Raw genomic sequence first — 17796 nt, 5'->3', positions numbered from 1 at the left:
TGTCTGCAAGAGACTCATTTTAGACCCAAAGACACCTCCAGATTTAAAGTGAGGGGGTGGAAAACCATTTACCATGCTAATGAACACCAAAAGAAAGCTGGGGTGGCAATCCTTATATCAGACAAATTAGATTTTAAGCCAAAGACTATAATAAGATATGAGGAAGGACACTATATCAAACTTAAAGGGTCTAAGATCTAACAATTGTAAATATCTATGCCCCTAACATGGGAGCAGCCAATTATATAAGCCAGTTAATAACAAAATCAAAGAAACACATCGACAACAATACAATAATAGTAGGGGACTTTGGCACGTCCCTCACTGAAATGGACAGATCATCTAAGCAAAAGATCAACAAGGAAATAAAGGCTTTAAATGACACACTGGACCAAATGGACTTCAAAGATATACTCAGAACATTTCATCCCAAAGCGACAGATTACAAATTCTTCTCTAGTGCCCATGGAATATTCTCCAGAATAGAGATACCTAGGTCACAAATCAGGTCTCAACTGGTACCAAAAGTTTGGGATCATTCCCTGAATATTTTCAGACCACAATGCTTTGATACTAGAACTCAATCACAAGAGGAAAGTCGGAAAGAACTCAAATACATGGAGGCTAAAGAGCATCCTACTAAACAATTATTGGGTCAACCATGAAATTAAAGAAGAATTAAAAAAATTCATGGAAACAAGTGAAAATGAGAACAAAACTGTTCAAAATCTTTGGGCTGCAGCAAAGGCGGTCCTAAGAAGAAAGTATATAGCAATACAAGCCTTTCTCAAGAAACGAGAAAGGTCTCAAATACACAACCTAACCCTACACCTAAAGGAGCTGGAGAAAGAACAGCAAATAAAGCCTAAACCCAGCAGGAGAAGAGAAATAATAAAGATCTGAGCAGAAATCAAAAGACCAATAGAACACCTCAATGAGACTAGGAGCTGGTTCTTTGAAAGAATTAATAAGTTTGATAAACCCCTGGCCAGACTTATCAAAAAGAAAAGAGAAAGGACCCAAATAAATAAAATCATGAGTGAAAGAGGAGAGATCACAACCAACACCAAAGAAATACAAACAATTATAAGAACATATTAGGAGCAACTATATGCCAGCAAATTAGATAATCTGGAAGAAATGGATGCATTCCTAGAGATGTATAAACTACGAAAACTGAACCAGGAAGCCATAGAAAACCAGAACAGACCCATAACCAGCAAGAAAATTGAAGCAGTAATCAAAAATCTCCCAACAAATAAGAGCCCAGGGCCAGATGGCTTCCCAGGGGAATTCTACCAAACATTTAAAGAAGAATTAATACCTATTCTTCTGAAACTGTTCCAAAAAATAGAAATGGAAGGAAAACTTCCAAACCCATTTTATGAGGCCAGCATTACCTTGATCCCAAAACCAGACAAAGACCCCATCAAAAAGGAGAATTACAGACCAATATCCCTGATGACCATGGATGCAAAAATTCTCAGCAAAATACTAGCCAATAGGATCCAACAGTACATTAAAAGGATTATTCACCATGACCAAGTGGGATTTATTCCTGGGCTGCAAGGTTGGTTCAACATCCACAAATCAATCAATGTGATACAATACATTAATAAAAGAAAGAACAAGAACCATATGATCCTCTCAATAGATGCAAAAAAAGCATTTGACAAAGTACAGCATCCTTTCTTGATTAAAACTCTTCAGAGTTGGGGCGCCTGGGTGGCTCAGTTATTAAGTATCTGCCTTCGGCTCAGGTCATGATCCCGGCATCCTGGGATCGAGCCCCACATCGGGCTCCCTGCCCTGTGGGAAGCCTGCTTCTCCCTCTCCCACTCCCCCTGCTTGTGTTCCCTCTCTCGCTGTCTCCCTTTCTCTGTCAAATAAATAAATAAAATCTTAAAAAAAAAAAAAAGTTCAGAGTGTAGGGATAGAGGGTACACACCTCAATATCATAAAAGCCATCTATGAAAAACCCACAGTGAATATCATTCTCAATGGGGAAAAACTGAGAGCTTTCCCCCTAAGGTCAGGAACATGGCAGTGATGTCCACTATCACCAGTGCTATTCAACATAGTACTAGAAGTCCTAGCCACAGCAATCAGACAACAAAAAGAAATAAAACCTCATCCGAATTGGCAAAGAAGTCAAACTCTCACTCTTTGCACATGGTATGATACTTTATGTGGCAAACCCAAAAGACTCCATCCCAAACTGCTAGAACTCATACAGGAATTCTGTAAAGTGGCAGGATATAAAATCAATGCACAGAAATCAGTTGCATTTCTATACACCAGCAACAAGACAGAAGAAAGAGAAATTAAGGAGTTGATCCCACTTACAATTGCACCAAAAACCATAAGATACCTAGGAATAAATCTAACCAAAGAGGCGAAGAATCTGTATTCAGAAAACTGCAGAATACTCATGAAAGAAATTGAGGAAGACACAAAGAAATGGAAAAACCTTCCATGCTCATGGATGGAAGAAAAATATTGTGAAGATGTCAATGCTACCTAGAGCAATCTATACATTTAATGCAATCCCTATCAAAATACCACCAAGTTTTTTCAAAAAGATGGAACAAATAATCCTAAAATTTGTATGGAACCAGAAAAGACACTGAATAGCCAGAGGAATGTTGAAAAAGAAAAGCAAAGCTGGTGGCATCACAATTCCGGACTTCCAGCTCTATTACAAAGCTGTAATCATCAAGACAGTATGGTACTGGCACAAAAGCAGACACAGAGATCAAAGGAACAGAATAGAGAGCCCAGAAATGGACCCTCAACTCTATGGTCAACTCATCTTCGACAAAGCAGGAAAGAATGTCCAATGGAAAAAAGACAGTCTCTTCAACAAATGGTGTTGGGAAAATTGGACAGCCACATGCAGAAGAATGAAACTGGACCATTTCCTTACACCACACACAAAAATAGACTCAAAATGGATGAAAGACCTAAATGTGAGACAGGAGTCCATCAAAATCCTAAAGGAGAACACAGGCAGCAACCTCTTTGACCTCAGCTGCAGCAACTTCTTCCTAGAAACATCGCCAAAGGCAAGGGAAGCAAGGGCAAAAATGAACTATTGGGACTTCATCAAGATAAAAAGCTTTTGCACAGCAAAGGAAACAGTCAACAAAACCAAAAGACAACCGACAGAATGGGAGAAGATATTTGCAAATGACATATCAGATAAAGGGCTAGTATCCAAAATCTATAAAGAACTTATCAAACTCAACACCCAAAGAACAAATGATCCAATCAAGAAATGGGCAGAAAACATGAACAGACATTTCTGCAAAGAAGACATCCAAATGGCCAACAGACACACGAAAAAGTGCTCAGCATCACTCAGCATCAGGGAAATCCAAATCAAAACCTCAATGAGATACCACCTCACACCAGTCAGAATGGTTAAAATTAACAAGTCAGGAAATGACAGATGTTGGCGAGGATGAGGAGAAAGGGGAACCCTCCTACACTGTTGGTGGGAATGCAAGCTGGTGCAGCCACTCTGGAAAACAGTATGGAGGTTCCTCAGAAAGTTGAAAATAGAGCTGCCCTATGACCCAGCAATTGCACTACTAGGTATTTACCCCAAAGATACAAATGTAGTGATCCGAAGGGGTACATGTACCCCAGTGTTTATAGCAGCAACGTCCACAATAGCCAAACTATGGAAAGAGCCAGATGTCCACCGACAGATGAATGGATAAAGAAGATATGGTATATATATGTATACACACACACACACACACACACACACACACACACAATGGAATATTATGCAGCCATCAAAAAATAGGAAATCTTGCCATTTACAACAACATGGATGGAACTAGAGGGTATTATGCTAAGCGAAATAAGTCAATCAGAGAAAGACAAGTATCATATGATCTCACTGATATGAGGAATTCTTAATCTCATGAAAGAACCTGAGGGTTGCTGGAGTGGTGGGGGGTGGGAGGGATGGGGTGACTGGGTGATAGACATTGGGGAGGGTATGTGCTATGGTGAGCATTGTGAATTGTGTAAGACTGATGAATCATAGTTCTGTACCTCTGAAACAAATAATACATTATATGTTAAAAAAAAAAAAAGAGTAGGAAGGGAAAAATGAAGGGGGGGAATCGAAGGGGGAGACGAACCATGAGAGACTATGGACTCTGAGAAAGAAACTGAGGGTTTTAGAGGGGAGGGGGGTTGGGGGGATGGGTTAGCCCGGTGACGGGTATTAAGGAGCACTAGTATTGAATGGAGCACTGGGTGTTATACGCAAACAATGGATCATGGAACAATACATCAAAAACTAATGATATAATGAATGGTGACTAACATAACATAATAAAATTAAATTTAAAAAAGTGAAAGAACAAAGTATAAAAGGCAAGTAGAGTGATTGGCTTTAGGTAAAGAAGGGAAACTCATTCAAATGTAAGAGAAGGGAATGAGACGGGCACACACAGATAAGATTGAATATTTGGACATAGAAAGTGGAAGAAATTCTAGTCTGATAATTGCACTTTCATTGGTTGAGTAAAAAATGTCATCTGTTGATAGCTGTAGAAGGAAGGGGTTAATGCTTTGACAGCTTTGGAAAAAGTTTAAAATAGTTCCTGTGGAGAGTCAGAGTTCAAGGCGAAAACAGCTAAATATGGCAGGATGCTGGGTTCATTTGCAGCTGTTGATCATTGCTTTAGTTGGGTTCCCCGGGAGTGGATCTGGAGACAAAGATTTAGGTGCAAGTTTTTTATTGGGAGAAGTGATCCCAGCAAATAAAGTGGGGGAGTGAGGTTAGGAAAAGAAGGCAGCCAATAAAAGATGATACTGGGTTATTGCTGGAGGCAACTGGAGTTGAACCCGTCTGGGAACCCCCTGAGGGTCTGTGTGTAACTTTCACCATGATGGTCATACTGAAAGGCAGGGGCGCTGGGATATTGATGTACCAGCTCCTAGCTCTCTCTTGTTAAGGGTCACTCTGGTGGGATTAACATCTCAGCACTTCTGGCCTCCCCTGTGCACTGGCAAGTGAATGCCTAAAGGCAGAGAGACCCAGTGATATCTGTATTGTACAAAAGGAAAAGTAAAAATGCTTTTCTTAAAGTATTCTGATGGAAAACCTGCACTGAATTTTGTAGGTGGCTGAGTGACCAGAGTCAAAGATTTGATTTGGTGAGTTAACATCAAAGAGAGAAAGAGAGGTGTTTAGAAGCATGCAATAGGACTCCATTTCAACATCACCATTATGAATGAAGAAATAGGAAACCTGGTAACTAAACTTACAGGAAAAAACAAATGTAGGGAAGATAACAATCACCATGATAAAATGAAAATCCATAGATATTTACAGTCCAAATGCAAATAAAAGTTTTGACATTCAGTGACATGGAATTGGAGTCCAAGTCTCTGAATTCAGATCCCTGTTCCTTCAGTTTCTTGTTGAGTACCCTTCACTCAGTAAATATTTTTCCCTGTGAACCAGGCCCTATTTGAGGTGAAGGATATAATGGTAAACAAGATGAATTAAGTTCCTTCTCTATGGTACTAACAGTCTGAGATCAATTCACTTAATTTCTTTGAACTTCCTTCTTACACGAGCAGAGAGATTAATAATAACTCACCATAGGCTTTTTTAAGAACACAAAAAGAGAATATGTTTTTGGAAGTGTTTCATGTTCTATGAAGGTCTGTATCAGTTTAATTTTAAAACAGTAGCCTGCAACTAACATGCAAAACTTTATCAGGTTTATATGACTGAAAGCCCTGAAGTAAGAGTTCGGGAAATCACCTCCTAGGGCCGCTGGGTGGCTCAGTCGGTTAAGCGTCCAACTCTTGATTTTGGCTCTGGTCATGATCTTTGGTTTGTGAGATCAAGCCCCGCATTGGGCTCCACACTGGGTGTGAAGCCTGCTTAAGATTCTCTCTCTCCCCCTCTCCCTCTCCCTCTGCCTCTGCCCTGCACCCTCTCTCTCAAAAAAAGAAAAAAAAAAAAAAAGGAAATCAGCTCCTAAGTTTGTGGTTGTTTAGAACTGGCTTAGCAATAGTTTATGTGAAAAATTCTGAGATGTCTAGCTCAATTTAACTTCAATGTGAGTTAAAGGTCTAATATGGAAGTCAAAACATTGATCAAACTTGTAGGCTGCATATCCAAGAAGATAATTGTCTGTTCCTTCCTGATTGTACTAAACACTATTGACATGGTCTCTTTAGGAGCCAAATTTTAAACAAGATACTGACAAGCCAAGGCATTAGCCATGGAAGTAACTAGGAATAAGGTAGGGTACCCTCAGATATTTTCTAGTGTTTTTAAAGAATTGATTTCAACTATGTGAGGGTTGTCTTGGATAAGAAGATGTATCATGGTGATAAAAGTACATTACTTGGTGTCTTAAATTTTATATCTGTACTTTTGTCCTATTTCACAAGCTTCCTATAAAAATTGAATAAATATTTTTCTGGGGACCTTGTTGACTGTTGTTTTAATAAACTTGGATTAGATGATTTCTAAATTCTCTTTTCATAGATTCTTTACAGGTGCTGATAAAATCTAGGGGTTCTTTCTCAAGAAAAATGCACACACAATTTAGAATTGTGCCTGGAATTTCAAGTGATGCACAGAGCTCCTCCTCCCTTGCAACTGTCTATGACTCTCCTCCAATCTCTGCTTTACTTCAATCTGAATGACCTGATCGAACAGTTAACTCCCATTGGCTCCATAGGTCTCCACAATAAAAGAATGAGAATATCAGGGTATATGATTAGATGTTTATTGCAGCATCTTATCTTTTCTCAGGGTTCTGCAATGTGGGCAGGGCTCTCTGGGTAGTTCTGAGGCTCTAAGTGCTATCAGCTGGAGAATTCATTTGGCTATATTCAGCTGGTGTTTGAGATGGGTCAAAAGGTGAAAGAAAGCTTTCTTCACGTGTGTGGTGCCTCATTCGCTTCCACATTGTCTCTCCAGCTGGCTAGATCAAGCTTCCTTAAAGGGCCATTGGAATTCTTAGCTAACAGTTGCATTCTCAGTGCATGTTCTAAGAGGACAAGATCCACAGTGCAAGCACTTATGAAGCCTCTGCTTGCCTTATGCTTCCTAATACCGCATTTGCCATAGCAAGTTACATGGTCAAATTCAGAGTCGGTGGTATTGTTGGAGACTACACAAGGGCATGGATCTCCAAGGTATGGTTCAGTGGGAGCTACCGACAGGAATTTTATGTTTGGTATAAGTACTTTCCAGAAAGAAAGAGGGTTATCTTGGGGAATAGTAATTTTTCAGCCAGTGCAAACATTCAGGCAGACGCAGAGTGATAGCTTATAGGAGATACTCTAGGGAGGCGATTGCTACATTGAGCTTAATAAAGTGATTTCCATGATCATAAGACTAGATCAAAGCTAACTCCAAATTTTGAGCCTACGTAACTAGGGAAATGGTAGTGCTATTAACAGTAACAGGGGCATCAGGCAGGAGTCTCAGATTGGAAGGAGAATGGTAAACGTGGAGAGATTACTTTTTCTTTTTCGTGTAGAAGAAAGAGATAATCAAGAAATAATGACCCTTATTTTTTCCTGTCTTAGGTTGGATGTCGATATAACTGAACTTCACAGTTGGATTACTCGTTCAGAAGCTGTGTTGCAGAGTCCTGAATTTGCAATCTATCGGAAGGAAGGCAACTTCTCAGACCTTAAAGAAAAAGTCAATGTAGGTTATGCATTAATTTTTATGTATTTTCCTAAGCTTTGCTGCTTGTAAACTCTGTGCTTTGTACTATCTGATTCTATCAGTTGAAAAGATTAAAGCAATATGGAATAATGCTTTTAAATATATCTTTAAAGTATATTTTACATATCCAGCAGAATCAGAGTTTAGCTTAGAGAAATATTTCCTGGTTCTGTTGTGACTGAGCAGGGATGCTTTTCATAAACCTTCTTTAAATTTTATAATATTTAGCTGTAAATTAACAATTTTATAACATTAACTCATATTGATTTTCCTTCATGTACTGTTCTGTCACCTCAAGGCTGGGACTTAGCAAGCTTGCAGAATAGAATAGACCCTTAGAAATACTAGACTTAGGACCCTGTTTATGCTCTCACGATCATCAAAAAAGTTATTTTTTATACTCATTAGTACTTGTCGTAACAGATTTGCATTGTCCAGATATTTATGTATTGCATTACCATAACTAAAAGATGTCCAGCCTTTTTCAATATTTATTTATAGTAAAAGGCGGTTTACTGTTTTTATTACCTGCTGAGACATTATAATTGTGTCTTTCACAATAGGGATTTTTATTAATTTAATAGGAGCTGCTTCATCTTCAAGGACATTATCAGGGCTTTGATATTTCAACTTCTACAATTATAAAACATCCATTTTGGCAATTGTTTGTGAGAGCGTTTCTAATAGAGTGAATACTCTGTAGTGGGCAGGCTAAAGAAACAAATATTCTGAATGTTAAATAATTTTAGCTATAGGAAGGTCACGTGTGTGAATAACTCCGTTTCATGTTTCGAGCATTCAGTTTCCTACCAGACGAACTCTCTTAGATTTTTCCAAACACAACACTCTCTTAGATACAAGCTAATACTTGCTCTGCAGTTGGAACATTGGGAGAGCAAGAAATGATTTTCTTCTAGGAGAAAATACTCTATTTTTTAGGCTGCTTGAGGTAGAGAGGAGATGGTTCCATCAACATATCTCAGAGTTAACAATTTATAAATTGGGAAGTTATTTTAAAAGCATTATTAGTTATACAGTGTACTGTCATTAGTATAATAATAGACAATTATAAATAATTTTAAGAAATGGGCACTATGATGATGTTTTAGTTTTAAAATTAAACTGAAGCATAATATATATAGTAGAAAATTAGCGAAGTGTGTTATTTCAAAGTATACTCACTTGAAGGTATGTTTTTCGTGATGATTGTGGAGGGAAGTCCTATTAAGTAGAAAACTGCTTAGAGAAGATCAAGTCTAAAATACATTTTAAAGTTCATGTGATGTATTTGACCACTGAAAGTATGAGTCACCTTGGACAGACATTTTATTAGCTAATTTAAATTTTTAAAAATTTATCCCAATAATCTACTTATCTGTTTGTCATCCTATTTCTGGATCTTAAAACAGCTCTGATCAAGCAGGAAAATTGAGTACCAGAATCTCAAGAATATAAATTCAAAAATTTCCTGTTATCATATGGTTACCTAGAAGCAATTTGCATTTAATCAATAGTGTCAGCAATGACAGACTGAAAGTGCTAAAAAAGATGTACAATATTGTATGAGTGGTTTTCTGATGCCTTGTGAGTCACCTTTATCAACTTCTACTCTCATTTTCTGAAATAACAACATCATTCTTAATTGCCTACTAAAATAGGACATGAAATGATTTACCTAGACATTTCCTTCAGGCTAAATATAATATGTATGTATTAAAAATCCTTGAGAGAAATACATAGTAATGATGATGGATATGCAGTTTAGACGTACATTAATTTTCTTACTTCTTCACCTGTCAGTGTATGTAACTTATTTTGAACACACAGGAGGCCCATCTCATGAACTTGAGTGGTATTCGTTTTTAGGCATTAAAAGTGGCTAAATATTACCCTCTTTTTTTTTTTTCTTTCACTCGACTCCTTCATTCATCTATTACTTTCAAGTGTTTTCAGCCAATTAGAATGTTGTAGAATATTATCACTTCAGTCTTATATATTTTTAAAACTAACAATTTTTCTTTTTCTATTAGTCATGTGTTTTATCTACATAACTAACATAATGCACTTACTTAAAAGTTGAATTCCAGGGGACATTTCTACTCCGCGTGGTCCCCGGACAACCAATATTGGCATCATCTGTGAACTTATTAGAAACGTGTGAGTTCAGACCTAATGAGTCAATTTGTATTTGAACAAGATCCACAAGTGATTGGTTTGTACATAAAGGTTTGAGAATCAGCACTCTAAGGCATCATCTGAGACTTTACCAAACTCCTAGATCCTTTACTCATTCTGTTAATGTCACCACAGTTGAGAAATTCAAGTGGAATTAACAGGTGTAGCTACTCAACTTGAACTGAGCACTTGGTAATGTAAGGTAGTAATTAAAACAACAAACAGTCTAGTCTTACTGCCAGGTGGTTGTACACCTGTATAGTGTTCTCTTGAAAGCCCTCCTACCGGCTATTAAGGTCAACAGGCCTTGGGCTCTTCCTGGAGCCCATGCTTGCTCTCACTCATACCAAATCAACTTTTAACAAAGTTCTGTTGGAAATCCTGAAGCCAATTAATTCTACATTTCTTTTAGGTCTATTATCTGGGTTTGCCACCCACAATATAGGTATCTCTATTCATCTGTGTTTTCTTGACTCTTCATCTCTCTGCCCTTCTTCAGCCTTGCTTCTTGGGGCCTTCCCACACGTACTCTCTGTGCATTCTGAAGTCCTTCTTCCGAAACAAGCTTTCTGTCCTATGTACTCATTCTTACTTGTTCTAGTACTACATAGAAACCACTTTTACCCTCAAGAACACCACTAAGACTAGTGACTCTTTAACTCCTCCCACTCATTTATTTTTTATTATGTTCAGTTAGCCAGCATATAGTACATCATTAGTTTTTGATGTAGTGTTCAATGATTCCTTAGTTGCATATATCCCCCACTCATTTAGAATTGCTAGTTTCCTCACTTCCCAGGGCCAATTGCAAAGGTACTTCTTTCTGTGTAAAAATATCTCATCCCTTGGCCATCCCGATGGCCATCTGTTACTCACCATTTTGTGATAATATTTTCTCATTGAAGACTGGCACCAGGATCATATTCTTCTCCACCCACATTATGCCTTCATTAAAAATCTCAGGTCATATTGGTTGTCCTGCTATCTCCAAAGGTTTCCGTTTCCCTAATCTGCTCAATTCACCTACCTCCTTGCATAACTAGACTGTAGATGTTTGACTTCCAGACATTACTCTGTTTCAGAAATACTCTACTTACACAGATGCTTTGGTGCTTCTCCATAGGCTTTCCATGCATTCCTTGTAAGTTTTCTTTTCTCCTTCTCTCGACAGTTATTTCGAGTTTTTAACGGGCATGGCAGATGACTTTCCCTCTTAGTTTATTTAAGATAATATCTAACAAATTATGTGTATTTGTGCTCATATTCTCTTTTCCCTCTCTGCCTTGGTGGAAGAGACTGTGCTTTGGCCAGTTAAGGCTAATCTGTGTATGTGAGTGTGTGTGTGTGTGTGTGTGTGTGTGTGTGTGTGTGTGAGTTCTCAATATTTTCACTGTCTATGTCATAAGGAATCTGCTTCCATTCAGCCACACATCCATATCTTCAATAAAACCCTCCTCTCCTTTAAACACATAGGAATATTTTTGTGTCTTAGTTACTCAACTTCTCTGCAGGACTATATTTTAACCTCTTTATCCTTCATGAAATTCTTTCCTCCCTGGGTTTATGGGATACCATTATCTATTGGTTACTTTTGTACATTTCTAGTCATTTGTTCTATCTCCTTTTTCCTTTATTATTGATATTCTACACAGTTCTTCCCTTGTTTTTGTTCCCTGGATTATCCTCATTCCTTCCTATTCAAATAACATCTATTTTCTAATGGCTCCCAAATATGTATCATTAGCTTATGTCTCTCCCTTGAAGCCCAAGCCAGTTTATTTAATTGCTTAATAGACAACTTTAATTGGATATTTGCCTGAAAACTTAAAATAAATCTTATGCTCTCCCCAGCCCTCCTTCATTCTTTCTCTTTCCTTTCTTTCTTCTGACAGCCTGATCCAGAAATCTAAAAGCTAACTGGGTCATCTAGATTTTTTTTTTTCCTACCATTTGCAAGTCCACCCTAGTTCAATTAATTTCATTCCCTTAACCACTCTTGAAAGTGTCCAGTTCTCTCTATTCCTAACACTACAACCCTGATTAAAGCTAATACCATGGGTTACCTCTGTTTAAGAAGAAAATCCCTAGCCGGTCTTCCCTGCCACTAATACTGTATTCCTTTAGAGGTTTTCACATCACTTCTGTCAGAGTGAACTTACTAAAACATAAATATTATCCTATTATGCCTCTGTTGATATTCATTTGAAAAAGCAAAAAGAAGCCACTGATAATCAGAAGCTGGCTGGGCACTTCAGTTAGTCCTTGGAGATGCTCAATGTTGACGTTGACTAGTGCTCACAGCTAGCCTGCAGTGTTCTCCTGCTGAATATGTGCAACAGCTCAGAATGCCAACAACAGACAAGGCCACTTCATGATTGGGATGGATCAAGACCAAAACGTGACCATCTTGTAATCCTATTTCAACAGACCAAAAAATGGGTGCAAACCACCCCAAATGACTGCATATCCCCCATCTTCACTAATGTGACAAATGATGCTGCCTTACCAATCTTGGTTTTAGCCTCTCTGCATTGCTCCTGCCATCTAGATAAAAATTCTTAAGATGCGCAGTCACAGAAGTAACTCCATTTACTTACGACATCTAATTAAAGGCAAAGCCCTGCTTCCTTGACCACTCTCCTCACTTTACATGTGCCCAAATCCAATCAACTCTTTCTAACCATCCTCTTAGAGACCTACCCCATAGTTCGCTATTATGTGCCACCTCTCCTGTTGCAACAACTAGATCAACTTCACTCTGTTTATATAGGCACCTTCCTGGTGGCCGTTGGGGGGAAGGTGTTGACAGAGTCAGTAATTTCATGTCGCCTTTGTGAAGGCTACCGTGACCTAATTTCTTTTACCTTATCCATATTGATTTCTGGCCATTCTAACGTTGATTAGATTGCTGGTTTCTAGAAATTAGCGAATGGAACTTAAGTTGGTTTTGTTTTTGGTTTGTTTTGGTTTGGCTTACTTTGGTGCCTAATATAGTGCCTGGCACTTCACATAGTTGATATTTGACTGTATGAAGAAGTGATTTTTTTTCAGTTCCTTGGGCACATTTTAAGTCAGGCTCTGCTACCAACATGAAGGATATAACAACTTCTGAATAAACATTTGAGTGAATAAATTACTTTTTCTGTCAAAGGGGAAAACTTCATTATAGAATGTTAAGTGAATAGAAAATTAATTGCTTCTAAACTCAGGGTAGGCCTCTGGGGAATCTGGAACTTACTTTCATATTAATTAGAGAAGATGTCATGAAAGGAGGAGGCTTTTAAGAGATGCCGATAAAGAAGGAGGAAGAGGTCATAGAGTGTTTTTAATCAACTTATTAGAGAATCAGTAAACTTCCCTTCTTTGTATACTTTGCTTAAAACTTAATTATGTTTCTTTTTTCTCTATATTATACAACTCAGTTGCCTTTTATTTTGCACTTGAAGTTATGTATTTTAGAATTCCTAATTTCCTGATATCTCTAAGAATTTTTATGGACCTTTAATATATTTTAAAATTAACAGTACAACCCTTATGGAATGGTTAACTGATGGCTTTTTTAGCTTCTGTCTTCTTGACTTGAAATTATCTGTACTAGATACATCAGAATCTGAGTAGTAGCTTCTAAACATATCATATATTGAATATATATTGGCTAAAGTATTTCATATTCTCTGTTAAGAAAAACCATTTCAAAAGTATATGTTCTGTTAGAAAAAAAATAGATACTTTTAAGATTAAAAATACTGTGTATGTGTACACACATACATATACGATAAACAGAGAAACAGACATAAAAGCTGGATGAGTTGCCTGAGGATGACAGATTAGAGAAATATAATCATGTCTAGGACAGAGATGCTTTCCCAAATAAGGTGATTTCTAAGAGGTAGTTTTAGTTATGGGTACTTACTGCTATAAGAAGCATTGTACCTGGCAAGAATAAAATTAGTGCCCTTCATGAAAGATCTTTCTGTATAGGGGTGGGAACTGAAATCTGACTACAGATACTTGGACTAATATTGAAGATGAAATGCATAGAACAAAATGGATGTCATGGTTGAAGAGCATTCAGGTGATACTCTTGGCCTTGAAAACAAGGGAAAATCTAACAGATACAAATGTAAATATATATACAAACGTATCACACACACAAACACACACACACACATATATACACATGCCTATCTCTAAATATACATATTTATGTATCTGTCTATAGAAAGAGAGGAGAGAGAGAGAGAGAGAGAGAGAGAGAGAGCCATGGAGGAGGAATAAAGGCTGAAGATGCTGAACATTTGAAAATATCTGAGAAAAAAATAGCCCCGAAATCTGTGAGACCAATAAAGAGTTGTTGATCTTATTCTCTAGTGATAACAAACATTTCAACATGTCAGTATAACATGACATGATCTGAAAATGCAGGAACAACTTAAGTAGGGTACTTTAAGATGTGATATTTCTACTAGCCAACTAGAGCACTTGTTTTTCTGTTTTCTTTTTAAATTTCAATTCAGTTAGCCAACATAAAGTACATCATTAGTTTTTGATGTAGTGTTCAGTGACTCATTAGTTGCGTGTAACACCCAGTGCTCATAACATCAGGAGCCCTCCTTAATGCCCATCACCCAGTTACCCCATCTCCCCACCCACCTCCCTTTCCGCAACCCTCAGTTTGTTTCCCGGAGTCCTGAGTCTCTCATGGTTTGTCTCCCTCTCTGATTTCTTCCCGTTCAGTTTTCCCTCCCCACACCTGTGGTCCTCCTTGCTATTCCTTATTTCCACATATGAGTGAAACTGTATGATAATTGTCTTTCTCTGATTGATTTATTTCACTTCACATAATACCCTCCAGTTCATCCACGTCCATGTAAATTTTTATCTGCTCCTGAGTTGCAAAGAATCCTGGTTAGTACCACAGTCAAGAAACCTTCTCTTTTCTTTTGTTCAGTATCAATTCCACATTTTACAATCTCCAGTATGAATCTGGATCATGATAATGCATTTTTAGTTTCTTCCTTATGAGATCCATGTCTCTATTATCTCAAAATTTCATTTCATTTCTGTTAACTTTAACCTCTTCTAGCCTTACAGTTTTCAGTTTCTTTTTCATGGAGTCCATGATATCTTAGTGAGGATGCCAAAAACCTTGCTGAAATTTTGTTTGGTAGACCATTGTTGGGAGTTTATACTTCCTCTGATTTTTTTTAGTATGACATTGTTTCATCATTCTGTAATAAATATTATAAGCATTGTGTTGTTTCCTCTCCTGTTTCTTTTCTTTTCCTCAACTAAGGTAAGATTCTATTAAGTTATGACTTAATGAATTTTACATGGTACTATTTGTTTTCTGTTTGGGTAATTGTTTATTACTGCTCTCAGACTTCATAGCAGTCCTGTTGGAAAGCAGGCCAGTGTGCTCAACTGCCCATCTAATCTGGATCTTTTAGAAGACTTTAATTTAGTTCAGCTTTACTTTATTGAGCTTGTAGCTCCTTACCTCCTAGGCTGGTTCTATAACCACTGTATGTATAGCTCCTAGAATTTGTTAGACATTTACACCTTCATAGAGCATTTTAACTGTGGGTAGGGTGGGAGAGACAATAATATTGTATATGGAGGCATTATGCTACAATGGACCTCACCTTACTGTGCATCTAACTATGTATGAGGTACTCTTCTAGGCCCTGGAGATGGCATGAAGAAGGAAATTCATGAGGATATCTGACCTTTTACAGTTTCTATTCCAGTGAGGAAGATTAAAATTAAGCAAGAATATGCAAAATGTATAGAATGTTATTGATAAGTGTCAAAGACAAAAATAAAGGAGGAATGAGAGCTAGGAAGTGTGTGTGTGTGTGTGTGTGTATGTGTGTGTGTGTGTGTGTAGATGGACTAGCAGTAGAAGGCCTCCCTGAGAAAGTGTCATTTAAGTAAAGCTCTAAAGGCAGTGAGGGATTGATAGATACCTGAGATTGGAGTATTTCCAGCAGAGGGAAGAGTAAGTGTATAGGTCTGAGGGACGACCATGCCTGGAATGTCAGAGAACACTGGAGTATGGTGGAGTTGAAGAATCAGGGTGTTTAGTCACAGAAGAAGAGGTGCAAGAGATTAAGGAAGTTAATTAAGGTCCCGTGGGCCATGGTTAGGACTTGGGCTTTTACTCAGATGAGAAGGGAAACCACCAGAGTTGAGTGGGTATCTCTTGTGCCTGGCTTCTTCTGTCTGCTGTGTTGAGAGTGTATCATCAGGGAGCAAAGGTAGAAGTCAAAATAGCATTTAGTAGGCCATTTGGAAGCAACTAGACCACTGAGTGATGATGGAGTTTTTTTTGTTTTGTTTTGTTGTTTTGTTTTTACTAGCATGGTAGTAGTGAGCACAGTAATAGCATTTTCTGGATGTGTTTTGAGGTTACAGTCAACAGGAGTTTCTGGGGTTTGAGAGAAAAAGAACAGTCAAGAAGGATTCTAAGTTTTTGGCCTGAAAAATGAAGATCTAGATGTAGTTCTCTACATATATACAGGGAGATGTGGAGGAACCAGCACAGGGAATTGAGTAAAGGGAGTCCTTGAGGTAGGAGGAAGACTGTGTACTTGTCATCAAGGAAACCCATTTAAGAAATAATTGGAAGAAGTGTCCTCTGAATCAAATTATGATGATAAGTAAGTTGAGAACTGACGATCAGCCATTGAATGGAGTAGCACAGTAGGCTAATGGTGTCATTAAAAGCAACAGTTTTGATGAAACTGAATAAGGGAATGGGTGTGAGGATCAGGTTTTTCTCTTTCTCTTTTCTTTCTTTCATGGGCTAGTTTTTACTTTGCAGTATAGACTCGTGGAGGGCCAATGTTTCTCCTGGTGGCACATATCCCTTTCAAGTCAGGGATATTCCCTCCCTTTGCCAGAAGCATGTTTCTCTCCAGACTTTGTTTTTGGTGGTCGTGTGATTTACATTTTACTTTTTCGATGCAGTTGACATACATTTTTTTTCTAAGAAAACGAGAAAAGGTAGAAACATTAGGAACTACTAATCTAACCTATTTTAAGATGGAAGTTCATATATTTTATTCGAAAATGAATGCATAGGTGTCCAGGTCCAAGAAAAAAAGAGGAGTTTGGGGGATGTTTATTTAGTAAACTTCTTTAACACTTTGTATATGTGGATATCTGGACACTTGACATTCATTTTTGTGAGCAGGTACTCTAATCTACTCTTAGGCCAAGATTTTTCCCTAACCTTTTTTTTTTTTTTTTTTAAGATTATTAAAATCACCATTCATTCGGATGCCCACATGTGGCACTTTGGAACATTCTCAGTTTATGTCATTCCATTTGTTACAGCTTAGTTATTTCTGGATTTCCATTTTACTATGTAAGAATTGTCCCAATTTGGGAAATAAGTTATTTGCAGAGCCTCCTTTCATCTTCTCAGAATCCCTGAAGGGTAGGTATCTTTACTGTTACTTTACATAGAAAGTATTGATGCTCAGAAAGGTTGAATCACTTTCCAAATGCCAAACAGCTGGTAAGCAGTGGAGACAGAATTCAGACCATCTGAGAACAGAATGACTCCAAAACTTTTCGTTACCTTCTTGACTGTCTTCTAGCTACCCTAAATTTTCTCATTTTTTTAATCAACCATCTATAGCTGTGTCTGAAATGAAATGTTTCTGGACTCTTTACTGTCTTGTTCATACTCCTCAAAGCACATTTGTGTCAATATCTCTATTTTCCAATATTCCTCTTTAAATCGATGTTACTTAACAGAACGTAGATATCCTCTAAACACTGATACGTGGTGGCCATTAAATGCTTCTCTCTCAGGCCTGTCTCTGTATTTATACACCAGTTACTCAGTTTCTGTATAATAGACATCTGGCAAGGGGGTACAG

The 17796-nt window shown here is 37.7% G+C and overlaps 1 protein-coding gene across 13 annotated transcripts in view; it reads left to right on the top strand.

Moving 5' to 3' along the window:
- DMD (dystrophin) overlaps positions 1-17796 on the top strand; it is a 2446616-nt gene that overhangs the window by 1060385 nt on the left and 1368435 nt on the right. For all 13 annotated transcript variants that reach the window (XM_032426633.1, XM_032426634.1, XM_032426635.1 and 10 more), the window contains one exon: positions 7585-7708. In XM_032426633.1, coding sequence (XP_032282524.1) covers positions 7585-7708 — 124 coding nt within the window. The remainder of the gene's footprint in view (positions 1-7584; positions 7709-17796) is intronic.

This window comes from Phoca vitulina, unplaced genomic scaffold, assembly GCF_004348235.1.
Source record: "Phoca vitulina isolate PV1807 unplaced genomic scaffold, GSC_HSeal_1.0 scaffold35, whole genome shotgun sequence".
Lineage (NCBI taxonomy): Eukaryota > Metazoa > Chordata > Mammalia > Carnivora > Phocidae > Phoca > Phoca vitulina.
Note: the sequence above shows the minus strand (reverse complement) of the source record. Positions and strands in the feature narration are given on the sequence as shown.